The sequence below is a fragment of the Hyla sarda genome, chromosome 8, assembly GCF_029499605.1.
Source record: "Hyla sarda isolate aHylSar1 chromosome 8, aHylSar1.hap1, whole genome shotgun sequence".
NCBI lineage: Eukaryota > Metazoa > Chordata > Amphibia > Anura > Hylidae > Hyla > Hyla sarda.
This window is the reverse complement of record NC_079196.1, coordinates 106133164-106150881: the sequence shown is the minus strand read 5'-3', so window position 1 is coordinate 106150881 and position 17718 is coordinate 106133164. Positions and strand designations below refer to the sequence as shown.

At 40.3% G+C, this 17718-nt stretch overlaps 1 protein-coding gene across 3 annotated transcripts in view; it reads right to left on the bottom strand.

Annotated features, from left to right (window-relative positions):
• Positions 1 to 17718, bottom strand: part of NRP2 (neuropilin 2) — a 112660-nt gene that overhangs the window by 81205 nt on the left and 13737 nt on the right. For 2 of the 3 annotated variants that reach the window (XM_056536196.1, XM_056536197.1), the window contains exon 2: positions 1487 to 1664. In XM_056536196.1, the coding sequence (XP_056392171.1) occupies positions 1487 to 1664 (178 nt within the window). Of the gene's footprint in view, positions 1 to 1015; positions 1132 to 1486; positions 1665 to 17718 lie in introns of those variants that run through there. The other variant, XM_056536198.1, reaches the window with a different exon arrangement.

Sequence of the window (17718 nt, the reverse complement as noted above, 5' to 3'; positions counted from 1 at the left end):
AAATTACTTCTATTAAAAAATATGAATCCTTCCAGTACTTATTAGCTGCTGGATACTACAGAGGAAATTCTTTTCTTTTTGGAACACAGAGCTCTGTGCTGAATCATGAGCACAGTGCTCTCTGCTGACATCTTTGTCCATTTTAGGAACTGTCCAGAGTAGGAGAAAATCCCCATAGCAAACATAGGCTGCTCTGGACAGTTCCTAAAATGGACAGAGATGTCAGCAGAGGGCACTGTGCTCGTGATGCCAGCAGAGAGCACTGTGTTCCAAAAAGAAAATAATTTCCTCTGTAGTATTCAGCAGCTAATAAGTACTAGAAGGATTAAGATTTTTTAATAGAAGTAATTTACAAATCTGTTCAACTTACTGGCACCAGTTGGTTTAAAAAAAAAAAAGTTTTCCACCGTAGTATCCCTTTAAAGACCAGCAGACGGTAATGGCAAAAGCCATTGGAAGACGAAATTGGTGGCCATTATTCTAACAAGTTTAAAGATTTCTACCATTAAAATCTTAACATTACAATCGGGTGGTAAATATGGAAAGCACCTTTAACCACTTAACTAGTAAAATATACATATGGTTCTTTACAACATTTTGTATACTCATTCATTTAATTTCCCACATAAGAAGAAATGTACGAAATGCAACACTGTGTAAGATGTAGATGGTCCTTTACAAGTGTAGTGTTTAGTGTATATCCCTCAACAATTGCTGAATAAATTGTATGCTACTTAGTAATCATGGGCCTTGGCATTTCAGAAAAATGTACAGATGCAAACTGGCATATATGGGTCAGGGCATCAATTATTTAAGAATGACTGTATTCTAACATGAGAACTCATTTACAGAAGACAGTGACAGTTACCCCTCCCCTGCCAAAAAAATACATCTTACGGGGTTTGCTGCTATTACGATTCTCACTCTTGCCATTCCACCTTTGTTGCATGTAAGTGACCCTAGTTGCACAACTTCAAGAACAATAGTTTGGTATTCAATGGGTTAAGTCATTTACCTCTTTAAGTTTGATACTCCACCAAAACCTTTAAAAGACAGACTGGTGTGATGACTTCATCTGTGTATTGGGGTTTGGAAAAATGCACATGCTTTAAATAGTGCATTGTGAGTAGTGGGATTGACATTCTCATGCTGGGCCAGAAGCTCTCCAGTGTGCAAGAGAGATCAATACTGATCAATAGCTTAGTGCAGGGTCCTGAGAATCCTCAGCCCAGCGGGTCATAGGAGGCTTCTGACTAATCTATAGAGTAATGACATCATGGTGCCTTTGCCAAATATTAGAATCATCCTGGCAGAAACACTACCCTGTATGTATTTATGTGTGTATTTATGTGTATGTATGTATGTGTGTGTTTATGTGTATGTATGTGTGTATGTGTGTATGTGTGTGTGTGTGTGTGTGTGTGTGTGTGTTTATGTGTGTATTGTACAGAAGCTGATATGGTTGGAAAAAAAAACTATTTCTTACTTGCAATCGTGTTTTTCAATTTCAAAATGAGGATTAAAGTTGAGCACTATCTTCTGGTTGGGCTCCGGCGCGCTGACCACCCACACACAGTTCTGATGAGAAGGATAGTCATTGGGATAACCTGGTGAGGTGATATAACCAGCAACTTTGGCATTAAGACGTCCTCCACATGTATTCACTGAAAGAGATTGATAGAAAAACATCATTTTAATACAAATCCTCATATATCCCATGTCATAACACAAATCTTTATGGATTACAGGATATGTTTGAAGCTCATTTCTGCCATTATATACTAGACAAATTACATAATCTCATTGTCTACTATACTTTAATCGAATGAGAGCTACAACCCACCACAACCATACACAACCAAGTATCGGGTAGATTTATATTTTAATGATATTCTATTTTCTTTCTCATAAAGTGATCTTTACTAAGTATAGAAGCTTCAACCTTAATAAACAGAGTTGTCGGAGTTCCTACTGTATAATATCCTACTGTGGCATTATTAACTAACAAAAAAAACAGTACATAGACAATTGAAAACACCAGGGAACTGCAAATTAAAACTTTCCATTTAAAGCACCAGGGACATTGAAATTAAAACACCTATTGGTAATTGCAGATGCCGTTGCAGCAGGGTTCTCCTAATTATAGGACAAAGAGACCTTTACTGTATGTGGAGTAGGCCCTACTTACTTTATTTTTATATATTGTTTATGCGTTGTAAGCTTTCCCAAACATCCTTCCTTTTTCTGAATCATGATTAAAGGCAACATCCCTTTCATGCTGCCTGAATCAGAAGTCATTGGGGAGGTATCCACAGTCTTCTCCCCGCCTTGTCTGCCTGAATGATAGGTCTCTCCCTATACTCATACAGAGGGAGATCTTTCAATCAAGGACAGTGGGGTAGGGAGAGGCTGCCGGGGACCTCCCAATGTACTCATTGTTTGGGCAGCATAAAAGTGATAACATGTTTCCTTTAGGATACCTGGACCCCTAATACTAGGACACTTCCTATTTCTTAAGGTGACCACACATAGCTGTTGGCTAAAAACTATCTCTTCCAATCTCCTCATTTGCACATTTGGTGCATTGCACATGCATGTATTCTAAATGGGTGGAGGGTAAAGACACCTAGCAGGAGTTTATCTTTAACAAGGCCAATTATTCTCACCCCTGTCATCATCTTTAGGTTGGGTTCAGATATGTCCAGCATCTGGCATAGGTGAACTCAGCCTAAATCTCGATGCAACTGATGACACAACTGATCACAACATGCATCAATTGTCATCAGTTCTGTAGCATCCAGGGTCCATTGTTTCTGGATGCCAGATGCATTCCCCTGTCCAGTGCTCATCCAAATTGAGATGCTGGATGATTGTGATCTGTCCCATTCAAATGAATTGGATCAGTTCTACTATCAGTTTCCCTTTGGTGCACACTGCAGGGAAACACTGCCGGACAACTGATGTATGTGAAGGGGCCTTAGAGGGTTCGCTGGTCCAATCAAAATGAATAAGTTTACCTAACTTTAATCTGATGTGTATGCCCAGTTGGGAGGGGGGGGGGGTCCCCTTTCCTGATTACTGACTTCAAGGGGATATTAAAGTAATGTTCCGACCCAACAACAGTACATCTTGCATGGGGCTCAACAACATGTGAATCTGACCACTAAGGCCAGCTTTCCATGCACAATATACAGTGACATCATTAAGACACTTTCACTCGGGACTCTAAAGCAGCGGTGGCACTTGACCAAGAGCAACCAGAGGGCTAAGTATTCAGGTTTTTAATTATTTTTCTCCCATCCTTGTCCTTGTCCAATTTTTGCAGCTATTGCCTGTGTCTCTGTGAGGAGACCATACACAGGAAGTGAGGGCAGGACAAGCAGGGCTTTGTGCAGGCTCCTGGCTTGCCAATCATCCACATTTGTGAGACCATAGCATGTCCCAGAGCCTCACTGCACAGAGCCCTGCTTGTCCTCAGTGTACAGAGCCCAGCTTGCCCTCGGTGTACAGAGCCCTGCATGTCCTCACTGCACAGAGCCCTGTTTGTCCTCAGTATATAGAGCCCTGCTTGCCCTCAGTGCACAGAGCCCTGCTTGTCCTTACTGCACAGAGCCCTGCTTGTCCTCACTGCACAGAGCCCTGCTTGTCTTCAGTATACAGAGCCCTGCTTGTCCTCAGTGCACAGAGCCCTGCTTGTCCTCACTGCACAGAGCCCTGCTTGTCCTCAGTGTACAGAGCCCAGCTTGCCCTCGGTGTACAGAGCCCTGCATGTCCTCACTGCACAGAGCCCTGTTTGTCCTCAGTATACAGAGCCCTGCCTGTCCTCAGTGTACAGAGCCCTGCTTTTCCTCAGTGCACAGAGCACTGCTTGTCCTCAGCACACAGAGCCCTGCTTGTCCTCAGTGTACAGAGCCCTGCTTGTCTTCAGTGTACAGAGCCCTGCTTGTCCTCAGTGTACAGAGCCCTGCTTGTCCTCAGTATACAGAGCCCTGCTTGTCCTCAGTGCACAGAGCCCTGCTTGTCCTTAGTGTACAGAGCCCTGCTTGTCCTCAGTGCACAGAGCCCTGCTTGTCCACCCTCACTTCCTGTATTTGGACTCCTCATACAGACACACAAGCAATAGCTGCAGGGACAAAAATCTGGTATTATGTACATTATTTCAAAAGTTTTTGTTGACGACAGCTACACTTTAAGAAAACATTTCCCCCAGTCACATTGAAAGCTGCATGGACTGTCACACAGCTGAAAATATTTTAGATATAGGTTCCATAAAACCCCAAATCTCTCCAGTAAATTGTTTTACAACCAGACAGCCCATAAATTCCCCTGTAATTCCAGATGGAGCATAAATTGTAGGTTGTATTCTTTGCTTGTGATAAAAGACACTTCCTTTCTTAGTGTTTACCAGAGAACATAGAGAGTGAGATTTCACTGGACTGCACATCAATTTCCTGTTGGATTCTGCACATATTAGAGTTGAAGTTCAATGCCAAACATTAAGGAGCAGAAAGTTAGAGAGACTTTGCCAAGATCTATAGAAAAAATGACTTTGTAAGAGCAGCAGGACACTTTCTGAAAACATTCCACCCAATTTAGGATTTATCATGTAATGCGGTTTTACTTTACTATTACAATAATTGTTATTTTCAGTTCCCATAAATGTGCACGATAATTGAGAAGTTGAGTTTTTTTTAAACTGCCTGATCAATTTTATGTGTTTCTCTTAGTAACTATAGCTTCTCAGGGTTCACAGGATGAGAAACTGAATTTAAGCAAGTGATATAATCTTCAATTTTAGTTCATTAATCCCTACACCACTGATTTCCAAATGGTGGTTCTCCAGATGTTGTAGTTTTGCAACATCTGGAGGATCACAGTTTGGTGACCATTGCCCTACACTATCCAAATGTGAATTGCCAAGGGGGATTATGAATATAAAATAAATAAATTGGATGTACTTTTTTTTCTGGTTGTGAACTGTGTATCACCAAGGCAGTCTCTAGGACATGTCAAAAGGTTGAGCAGGTCCTGATAATGAATGCTAATCTCCATGATCAGTGATTGGTGATTTCATTGGCCACACCAAAAAACCAATCCACCGACGAACAAGTGTTTTCTTGTTTATCAGAAAATAGCTGTCCCTTAAAGGGGTATTCCGGCTTTATACATCTTATCCACTATCCAAAGGATAGGAGATAACATGTCAGATCGCAGGGGTCCCACCGCTGGGACCCCCGCCATCTCAGTGCAGCCCCTGGCATTCTGTGCCGGGCGCTGCCTGTGAGACCAAGGTGTGACATCAGGGAGGGCGTGGCCGTGATATCACGTCTTGGTCTTGGAGGCGCCCGGCACAGAATGCCGGGGGTTGCACTGAGATTGCAGGGGTCCCTGCGGCGGGACCCCTACGATCATACATCTTATCCCTTATCCTTTGGATAGGGATAAGATGTATAAAGCCAGAATACCACTTTAAATCTGTGTAAAATGGCCTATAAAGGGGCTATGGACACCTTTGAAATCCTTAATTTGTACTTATTTTGATACAAAAGCACTGTCTCTAAGGGTCTTTATTAAAACTTTTTCTCTTTTGCCTGTGCAGTCTCTACAGTGTACTGTATGAGCTCTGGTTCTTTATATAATTGTCTCCAGCAGACTCCCTTGTATCATTTTCTCCCCTCTCTTTCTCCAACCTGTGTGTGCTCTATATTGTCTCTATATTCTTACACAGCCTATGTGATTCTACCCTGCACACTGTTTGTATCAGCTCTTCTTTCTCTAGCCTGTCCTCCAGGTTTCTCTCCCTCCTGTCTACTATCTGTGTATCCCCTGTCTCTACTGTTATAATTAATGCTGAGAGGGCAGAAAGTCCTTCTGACAGACTTATCTTGTCATTTTCTAAGTAACAGCTAAATGGTAGGACATTTCTAATAAAGACTATTTAGAAAGATGCTCATCCAAAAAACAAATCAACAATAAAAAAAACAACAATGCAAGGATGTCTATAGCCTTTCATTCTATATGATATCATGTGCCATATAGGTAGGTGTTAACGTGAAGCATGTTACAAAACAAATCTCCGTCTGACTTAACCGCATCAGTTTATAAGTTTAATTCTTCTGACAGATATAACCATCTTTCAGAATGTCTAGCTTTTAAATCCATTTTTCTATACACAGAGTAATGTTGAGAATAAAAAATAAAAAAAACGAAATTATTGTCCAGCACCAGGATGTGGATAAAAACGGGTTTCTTTATTCAATGAAGACAGCTACATACATGAAATCTCTGACGCATTTCACGCTTTCGCGCTTAGTCATAGAGTCATACTCTATGACTAAGCGCAAAAGCGTGAAACGCGTCAGAGATTTCATGTATGTAGCTGTCTTCATTGAATAAAGAAACCCGTTTTTATCCACATCCTGGTGCTGGACAATAATTTCGTTTTTGTCTGCTATTTGAAGCCGGAGGCGGGACTGGTGGATCCACGCACAGAAGGTGTGTGATTTCTGGGTGAGCGGTCAATGCTTTCTCCTTCTCAATGTTGAGAATAGCCCAGATTATTTCTGGTAAACTGGAGGTACAATTCAGCGACATACATTTTGCATACTGTTGTCTTAACAGTGGGGAAAAATGACTTGTATAAAATTGACATTTCTGTGGTAAAACAAAGTGTGCTGTATAGGAAATCACTATCAATAAGCTATTGTCCTTTTAGAATCAGTAGAATGTGATTTTGCTCACACACTCCCTTTAGGATGAGCTGTCTGGGTGAGCCCGGCGCGTCTTATCTGCTGTCAAATGCTGTTTCGCTAAGCGATAACGAGTGTCGATGCTTGTTATATATAGCCATGATTGACAAGTCCTGCTGCCTCCAAAGATCCTAAAGAAATACAATTGAATGTGAAGAAATATAGTGCGGCTCAGCTTCCAGGTTAGCTTATGGGAGCTAATTACATTGTTAGATTGTAGACACAAGGCGGCTGCAGTATTCTGACTGACTGGCAGATCCCAGCCATGTTTTGACAGGCGTACCTCACACTTTGTCTAAGACTTTGGCTGTCCGAGCATGCTGGGTAATGTAGTTATACAACAGCTGGAGAGCCACAAGTTGGGGATTACTGGACTAGATGAATGACCAAACCAAATAGCAATCCTATTTACCACCAATTTAATCAGAGTAGATATTTGGCAGATCTGAAGTACCAGTGTCTCTTGTTATGGTAACTGTAGTCCCATTAAAACAGCAGCCCCATGAAAACACAATAAATTGTACAAAACTGACGACTATTTCATGTCTGCCAAAGACATTCAGATACTTGTTACTGTCACCAATTATAAGGAAATGTTGGCAAACCTTCGGTAAAGTCTTATGACTGTTTTTGTGATTCCAAGCTTAGAGTGGGGGGGGGGGATAAAGGCTTGAAGTATCTGACTGTAGCTTTGGGGAATGTGCCCACAGACAAGCACCCTATGCAGAGCTGCAATACCAGCTTTCTCCGAGTAGTGGTCCTATTGACCCCTCTTTCTGACACCATCTTCATTCTGGAATCTCCCTCCCAACACTTCTGAGTACAGTCCTTCTCACATGCATTGCATATTAATATGAAATTCGGAAAATACCCAGCACAACTAATGGGAAATCCAGTGCTGTCAACATTGAGCCAGCATTTCAATAAAATCATCAGAATTTTCAAGTTTCATATAAACTGACAAAGTTACAGAAAAGACCAGCAGATTATCTGAGTCATACGAGCACAACTAGAGAAGAAGATAAAAAATCAACAGGATATTCCAATACAGCGTTTTCTTTCAGTTCCCATATACCGGAGCCAAGAATCTTTACTTCCATAAACTATTTTCAGTCTGTTTCATCATGAAACAAGCACATTCTTCACAATAACTCCTTCACTGCCACATGACAGGGCTACTACAGTCCCATGTTTTAGAGTTGATTTCCATTGCCATACTTCCCTTGTCTGGCGACTGCCAAATCTGGCTCTTGGGCCTTTCCAATGTATTCTCCACATGTGACCAACTCATGATTGACTGAAATGAATTTAGAGGAATGTTTTATGTCTAAAATTACTATGAAGCCCAATGTTGAAAGATAGCATGTATGGTTTATATAGGGCGGAAAATGCTCAATTTGGTAAAACTAATGGTTTTTCACAGCTATTTCAATGACCCTAGTGTCTACTAGTTAACCAGTCTTCATACTCCTTGTTTACTCTATATACATGCCTGTACTGTACATTTTATATATGAGAAAAATTGCAATGGCTGTAGAATCACATAGAGCTTATTGAAATGAAATATTATTATTATATATAAGAAGTAACAAAAACAAGCGACTTCAACAATAATAATAATCATGCAGAGTTTACACACAAACTAAATGAGGAGGGGCTCTCAAGCCAGCAATGTTTTCTCAGTTCTAAACTTTAGAACTCGAATTACACAAGAGGACCGGAGAGAGAAAAACACACAAAAGAAGTTCTGAAAACATCTGGTCTTGTTCCTATGGGATATAGTGCAGAGTCTGTCAAACATTAACAAACCAACTCCTTGCACAAAACAACTTTCCGTGGCACAACACAATGAGTTTCGTCTATTAAATGTCCCCTTGCAATATCTCACCTGAGTGTGTAGACAGGTTGGAGTCTTTACAATGTCGCACTTTTCTCACCTACATCTAATCCCTTCGATCCTATGCTAATCACTTCTCCTCCAATTGCGTTTTACACACCATAACAAACCTCACTGCAAGGAAAGTCTGGGGCTTTTTACTGCAATGAGTAAAGATTTCACACCTCATACAAATGCATTGACTAATAATGGCTTTGCATAGAACTTCTGAGACATACTCAGCATAATATTGTTTTGTTAGCTGAACAACAGCCGATTCTGAAAACCACTATCTGGACCTGAGGTCTTAGTCACAACCTCTCTTTTCTCTGGATGAATTGTGTTATTGTTGTGTCCGGTGTGTACAGTATGTGGTTTTGTTCCAAAACCCTGATAACACGCTGAAATGGTCTGTCTGATGTTTTGCGCATGATGCACCAGCTGTTGTTCATTTCCACAAAGTATTTTAACTCCTTTGTGGCTGTTAAGAGCAAAACTGGCCAATCCTCTTGGGATCCCTAGAAGCTAAAGAGCAGAAGAATTATTTATAAAGTAGGACTCACGTTGATTCTTAGTTTAAAGATCAGTTTACCATATGGATGATTTGGTGTCAATCTTAAGAATCTTAAAAATCTTCAGAAAAGACTTAAAAGATCTGTTTTAAAAAAAATGACCTTACTGACTCTTTTGGAGGGTAGAATCTAGTTAAAAGACATTATGTACAATTTAACACAAAACAAAATGCCCCCCTCAATTGACTTATCCTATAATGATTGTTAACAACTTTAATGTTAGAAGTGGATGATAAGTTAGTAATGGCAGTCATCTAGTGAGCTGCATCAACTTAAAGGGGTACTACCGTGCTGACAACTTATCCCCTATCTAAAGGATAGGGGATAAGTTGCCTGATCGCGTGGGGTCCCGCCGCTGGGGACCCCCGCGATCTCGCACGCAGCACCCCGCTCTCATCAGGCCCCGGAGCCAACATCCGCTCCGGGTCTGATTGCGAGGCTGGTGATCGTGACGTCACAGCTCCGCCCACGTGTGACATCACGCTCCGCCCCCTCAATGCAAGTCTATGGCAGGGGCGAGACAGCTGTCTTGCCCCCTGCTATAGACTTACATTGAGGGGGTGGAGTGTGACATCACATGGGGGCGGAGCCATGACATCATGATACTCCGGCCCCATGATTGGCAGTCATCAGACCCAGAGTGGATGTTCGCTCCGGGGCCTGATGAGAGCAGGGTGCTGTGTGCGAGATTGCGAGGGTCCCCAGCGGTGGGACCCCACGCGATCAGGCAACTTATCCCCTATCCTTTAGATAGGGGATAAAATGTCAGCACGGTAGTACCCCTTTAAAGGGGTACTCCAGTGGGAAAAAAAATTTCAAACCAAGTGGTGCCATAAAGTTGAACAGATTTGTAAATTAAAATGAAATAAAAAATAGTAAGTGCAGCTCACAATTTATTGTCCGAGGTATATTAAGGTTTAACACCTACACCTTGGGTGTAAAGTATATTTGTAAAAAGAAAAGAGATTGTAAAAATAAACCTCAAGGACAATATCAGATAAATTGATATATGATGAATATAAATGAACCTTGCTTCAAATATATGATGCAAAAAATGATAATTTTTTTTTATTAAAAAACATATAATAGTCATATATTTAAATTAGATAGTAATAACCTCCTATCACAGGGCCCTTGTGAGGAGGTAATTATAATGTAAATAACAAGATTACGTTAAAATATAATCACACCGCTGTATAATTTGTCAATACTTCCAATAGTCCAGCATTTGCTAGTTCAGAATAGCGTTTATGAACACAGTCCACACATTAAAGAACTATGGGGATATACACCCAAGTCCATATATTAGACACCAATAATGGATGTATATTTACCAGCCAGATGTACTTGCATATGGATGTTGCTCCAAAGAAACTAGTGCCAGCAAGCACCCACCCGTGCCTGGATCTGCGTACGCTGAATACAAGCGCTGGAGTGCGCTTCTGCGCCTGGTCTGCCTGCCACAAACCCAATGGAAGCCACTGTGCGAAGTGACGCACTTCCTCAGCCACACTGATAGGCAGTGCCGACTCAATCCCTTATTGACTGGTCTAATTTAAATATATGACTATTATATGTGTTTTAATAAAAATATTTGATACTTTTTTCCATCATATATTTGAAGCAAGGTTCATTTATATTCATCATATATCAGTTTATCTAATATTGTCCTTTAGGTTTATGGTTACAATCTTTTCTTTTTACAGATTTGTAAATTACTTCTATAAAAAAAATAATAATAATCTTAATCCTTCCAGGACTTATCAACTGCCCACAGGAAGTTGGGTAGTTCTTTTCAGTCTGACCACAAGTGCTCTCTGCTGATACCTCTGTCCATATCAGGAACTTTCCAGAGCAGGAGAGGTTTGCTATGGAGATTTGCTCTTGCTGTAGACAGTTCCTGACATGGACAGAGGTGTCAGCAGAGAGTACTGTGGTCAGGCAGAAAAGAACTATACAACTTCTTTTGAGCATACAGCAGCTGATAAATACTGGAAGGATTAAGATTTTTTAATAGAAGTAATTTACAAATCTTTTCAACTTTCTGGAGCCAGTTGATATTAAAAAAAATGTTTTGCCACCAGAGTACCCCTTTAAGGCTGCCCATATTTGTAAGATATTGGTCGATCAAAATGACCAATTTTGGCTGACAATCATTATTGCATACAAACGACTGTCTGCCATTAGCTTGTTTCGGTCATGGTCAGCTAAAAAAAAATGTATGGAATGATCGTCCTAATTCAGATAATTTGATACTTATAAGCTCAACGTACTTTATTTTGTTTTTGTGATCTACCTGTTTTAGTCTGACATCCTTGTTTTTATAACCAATTCCATAGCATATTCAAACAAAGATCAGATGAAATTGTAATTTGTCATTTATAGGATTCTCCCTATTTGTGGCACACAACCGCCCCTCTTTTAATGCAGATCAAATATTTATTCTCATGATTAGTTTTTATGCTTTAGAATCATCCGGCTTCAAATTTCCCTCACCAAACCAAGCAAGTCTTAACAAATTTCCTATAGCAGAATGAACTGTCCAATGGGGTTCTGCATGTAAATACGGCTGAGGGACACTAAGATTTTTCTCACAGTGCATTATAGTGATAGGTCTTGATCCTTCGTGATTCGTTATACAAATATTTACATTGTGCGGCTATTAATGGGACTACGATTTCCTTACACATTAAAAGAACTTGAAGCCGAGAATATGAATAACATGGAGTATGTGAACCCAGGAGATCTATTTCATAGTAAATATACCAGTATACAAGGGTACTTCATTTCAGGAAGACTTGTTAGTACTATAATAAAGACAGTAGGTGCCACTGGAGTTATGGTTAACCATGAAAATATTAAGCACAGGGGTGCAGCCGAAGGGGCCGTCATGGCATGTGCTGTGGGAAGGTGTTCAAGGGACAATATGCCTTGGTCAGGGTATTAAGACACAATTCTAGGGCAACAGATACAATATTCTGGATTTTAATAATAATTCCTTATTTGCCTCTAGAAAAAAGTGTCTAGCCACAGTTTATCCTTCCCTATCTACAAAAGTAATGCCCATTCATCCAAGCATGCATGTATATGGGGAGTGGGGTGGTTGAAGTATAAAGATGTCGGGGAGTGTTTGCCAGGCAGCTATCTTACATGTATGATCGACATAGGTTTGGCACAGCCAGCTATTAAAGGGTAATATGGGCATTTAAACTCCTGAATCTGATCGGAGGTTTATTCTGTGTCAAACAAAGTGGATAAATATTGACCGGTTTTCTGAAGATAAAGGCAGCTGAATTCCGCACACATAATGATAAAGAGTTAACACTGTGAATGATTTGTTAATGCCTCACTTGACAAGGCCTAAGGACGGAGACCATTTCTGATGTGAATTTGCATTAACTCAATTGCAGTCTGCTTTGGCCCAAAATGACATTAGAAATATATATTAAAAATTAATGTCCATAATAGGTTATGACTTGGAAAGAATTTTGCCTGAAAAGATGTCATCTTCCCTAAAGCCACCTTGTTCTGCCTCCATTGTTTTGTATCTAATTGCATGTCATAGTAACTGAATAATTGGAGCACAAAGATAATTATACTTGATGCACTTTTAATTCATTTCAGCTTTCTTCCCCACCAGCTTGTGTGCAGCATGACTCTGAGCAACCAAATGTAGAAAGATGACATCGGACAGGCTGTAAAAGGCATTCATATAGTGACATGATAATTTATCCTCCTCCCCCCCTTTACGCGATAACTGTGGCGGATGATTTCCTAGCACTTCATCAAACAATATTAAAATTCCTGGAAATGATAGAAAATGATTTCAAAGTTGCTGAATTGGAAGCCTAGTGAACGTATGAACTATATATAGTCTGAATGTGGGGGGTTTTCAAATATGAGATTTAAAAAGAAAAAGCCCAATTTCGTTTTAATTTTAATTTGCAGATAAAATAGATCATTTGCTTATTGTACAGCAGTACTTTTCCGACTAGTATAATGCCTTCCATTTATATTGGCTTTATGACTGATTTAATGAACCCGTCTTCAATGGATCCAAATGATACTGGCAGACTCTATTGGCTTTAATGGGGTCTATTGGGTTTCCATTATTTTTTACTTAAAGCTTAACATTACAGACTGTGAAATACATCAATATGTCTGACGGAAACCAAACTGGAAGCTTGACTCTAATATTTCTATGAAATCTAATGAATTGGATTTGCTTATACACAGATTCAGGGGAGCGGTTGGAGACAATGGGGTTTATTTACTAAGAGTGGAGTGTAGGTTTCTTGTGGGCTTTGATTTCTGACTGATATTTTCCCAAGGTATTTACTAAGGTTTCCCTACATTTTGCACTTTTCCCTACGTTTTGCTTTTTTTACAACTGTTCTGATCTGTCGGGTTTTCCTCAGCTCAAATCCACCACATTTTCTGTGGAAGCCATAGTAAATATGTCGTGATTTTTCAAAAATTGTCAGGACCACACCCACTTTATCACGTGGCAACACCCCCTTGTGGGGTTTTTCTTGTAAAATGGAGGGTTTTGTATTTTTTTGGTCGCAAATTGTGTCGCACACAATTTGGGCGCAAAACCCGACAAAAAAGGGTCGGGATCACGTTAGTAAATAAACCCCAATAAGCGTAATGACCGACTCAAATAAGACAGAAAGACAGAATCTGGGCTTAATGGGGTTATCCACGATATAAGATGATTTTTGTATGTACTTCCCAGACAGTAATGGACATGCTTAGTAAGGATCTGTGCTTGTCTTGGGGCTAAAAGGATATGTTGTGAAATTAACATAAAGCTTTGGCTATCTTTATGTGAAATGCGTATTTTATTTCCTGTTGGAATTCATTCTCAAACTGCACATCACATAGTTCCATGTTTGTAAGTGTGGGCTCACTTTCTTCCCTCCCACACATCAGCCACCCCATCCACTGAAACACAAATGAGTTGCATTCCATTCAAAAGACCAGTGTTTTCTAACCAGGGTGCCTCTATCTGTTGCAAAATTATCTCTCTCTCTCCCACCCAGCGGAGTAATTTTGTACGCTGTTAAAAATAAATATTGAGGCGAAAATCGCAGAAGAATTGCAAGACCACCGTCGCACACAGGTACAGACACTATATTATAAACTACACTAACTTTACAGCCCCTGTAGCATAGTCAACAAAAAATCCTGGAATACCCCTTTATATAAAGTAAGGAATATGACAGGTGTGACATTTTGCTAACTTTCTTCTGTACTGCAGAAAGCTTCTGATATTACTGTTTGTCGGGTGTGCTAGTATACTGTACCATTTGCAAGAAACCTATCAAAGTGATTGTAAGTTTAAATGGCCTAAAATGTTCATTTAATTTTTTTAAACTAAAGCTTTGATGAAATATTCTTCTTCCCATAATTTCATCTGGTGAGAATCAGAGTTTTTTGTAATCTCATAACACAGACAAATGTAATTTGCTTAGAACAAAGTAGATGCTCTAATAGTGTTAGGGAATGTTTATATCCTGCTTTCTCCGGACATAACGGCTAATATAATTGTACCGGCAATAATGATGGTCTGGCATTTCAATCCATGGTCATCTCATGTAGTCATTAATTTATTGGTTGAGATATATCAGTCCAGTCAGAATAGCAGACAAATGGCTCCTCTCTCAGACAAGCGCCTAGCCAGCAATGAGCACAGAGAAGAACGCATAAGGGGGGGGGGGGGGGGGTGTTCTGTACAAAAATGACTTCACATAAGATGAACATCCAATCCAATGTTTTCTATTCTAAATCAAACAATGGTTGATGGCATGCTTGTAACAGTAATCCAGATAACCCTCAAGATCAGTGTATGGTGCTGAACATTTAGGCAACAAGTCACTGGAAAAGAATAGGCCTGGTCACTATTACACCCCTATGTGAGTAACTTTATCCCAGGACTATTTAGTTTTTTATTAACACTAGATCAGACCACCAGACCACTAAGTTATTAGAACTTAGACCAGACCCCAATTTATCAGACCCCAGATCAGACCCCTAAATTATTAGACCTAAAACAGACGTAAACCAGACCTCAATTGTCAGACACCTTAATTATCACATTTCAGGCTAGGCCCCTATTTTTTTTACATGGTGTGGTGTGACGTCACCAGGGACGAGGCCGTGATGTCATGATCATGGCCTCTGGCTCCGAGCATTCTGAACATCCAGCTAGCTGCCAGATAGTGTACAGTCCACAAAATGTTGGTTCTGGGAACTGAATAAGGGGAACACCAGTTTAAACCTACATTGATGTCTATGGTTAAAGTGACTCTGTGTCATGACAGATGCGCTTGAAGTCTTTACTTAAAATAATTATTGTCACAGCATCATAAATAATACAGTACATGCTAGAGAAGGTGTGAAGTGGCTGACTGCTTCAAACATAGCTTAAGTGGTACTGAATATACTATGAATTAATGCTAGCTGGCAATTCTAATGGGTTAAGTCTTGAGGGAATGGTGCTGGAAGTGAGCAGGGACGGTTTTATTCCCCATAGAGCGGAGCACCTTCCTCCAGCATTAACTGCTAATTACAAAGACTTCTATACTGTTTCTTATATATCTGAAGATTAACATATCAGACCAGATTGTGATAACAGTATAACACGTATGCAAATGATATTTCACAACCAAGATAGAATCATTTTCTTTCTCCCTGAGTTGTGCATTTGTTGGCCTGCTCTCTCAGACACGCCAACTCAGACCACAGTAATCCAAGCGTCTGTTCCTTCAACTGTGCTCCATGCAATGAATGTTTCATTCCCCTAGAGAGTCTCGGAGAAGCTAAGGAAAAGGCAGGAATAGATTTCTTGAAGTCATTGTTGGGGATTGTGACCTCCCTTGGGTGACTGCTTATTACCGTAAAAAGCGCTGTGTGACATCATGAGCTACTGCAAGAAGTCCAGCTGACAGCAACCTTCCTGACATAATTCAATGAATCAAAACATCAAGCAGCCGAATAATCCGCATAATAGAGCAGTCTAGGTGGATTTTTTTCTTAAACTAGCTCACAATTTTCTTGTGACTTCTTTTTTACCCAGTTTCCGCAATCATGCAGAGGTTTAGTGACTATTTTATATATATTTTGTAAGTGCAAAAAATGCTTTTGTTTAGGACACAGACTGTGTCTCCAGATTGACCAACATGGAAGCCATAAAGAATGTGAATATTTTATGCTTCCTTTGGCTATGGCAGGGTCTTTCCCGTCGATCTCTGTCTTATATTCTATACATGCACTACAAGAAGTAACCTATTTACCACAGACTTTCACATGCAACATAAAGAGTGGCTACACTAGTGTCCATAAGGGAATAGAGATCCAGGGTGGTCTCATCTAGTACCAGTCTTATGTTCATCAATTCTACAGATTAGTTTTTGCAAGAAATTGCCTGTTTTCAGATCTATCTAGCACAGCATTCCCCAACCTGTGGCTTTCCAGCTGTTGCAAAGTTGTAGTTGGATTTGGAGTTTTGCAACAGCTGGGGAGCCAAAGGTTGAAAAAAACAAATAGCATATTAAGTATTTAATACATATTATTATTCTTAAAAAACATAGCTTTAATTTATGTATGGTTAAAGGGGTAGGGAATAAGATGTCTGATTGTGTGGGTCCCACCGCTATGGACCCCAGTGATCTCGACTGCAGCACCCCAGACATCCGATGCATGGAGCAAACTGGCAATGCGGAGCAGAGGCTAATGAAATCACGGTCACGCCCCGCTCGTGACGTCACGGCCATACCCCCTCAATGCAAGTCTATGGGAGGGGGCATGATGGCCGTCATGCCCCCTCCCATAGACTTGCATTGAGGGGTGCGTGGCCATGATGTCACGAGCGGGGTGCGGGCGTGGCGTCACGAGCCTCCAGCGCTGCACCCGACACTCTAAATGAACTGTGGGTGCAGCAGGGAGATCAGACGATCAGACATCTTATCCCCTATCCTTTGGATAGGGGATAAGATGTCTAGGGGCGGAGTACCCCTTTAAGCCTTATATAAAAAACACTGAATGTAATTCAAATTTACATAAAAATATGAAAATTGCTTACTTATGCAAATGAATAGTTATACAATGTCATATTAATAAGCGTGCATGTGGTATACTAATATATATGATATGGCTAAATGGTGACCTGAGTGAAGGTCAGTCTTTATTACTGAGCTGTTTTACTAGCATGTCAGAAGAGTGATTAAATGGTCAGACATTTAGTATCCATAAAATGGAAGGATCAGTAGCCTACTATGAAAGGAATATACTGTAGATTTTGCAAGGGCAGAATTGCGAAGACAGAAGCAAAATCATCATAAATCCATATTTTATTAATTGGAATTAACTAAGTGACCACTCCACACTTTCCTGGCAGGAGCATGTAAAAAATCCATATCACATGCCTGGTGGATGAAGCAGCAGAGACATTACATCACATTTTCCCCACAATGAGATGCTTTTCTTTATTCTATCAAATATCCAGAAAACCCTTTCT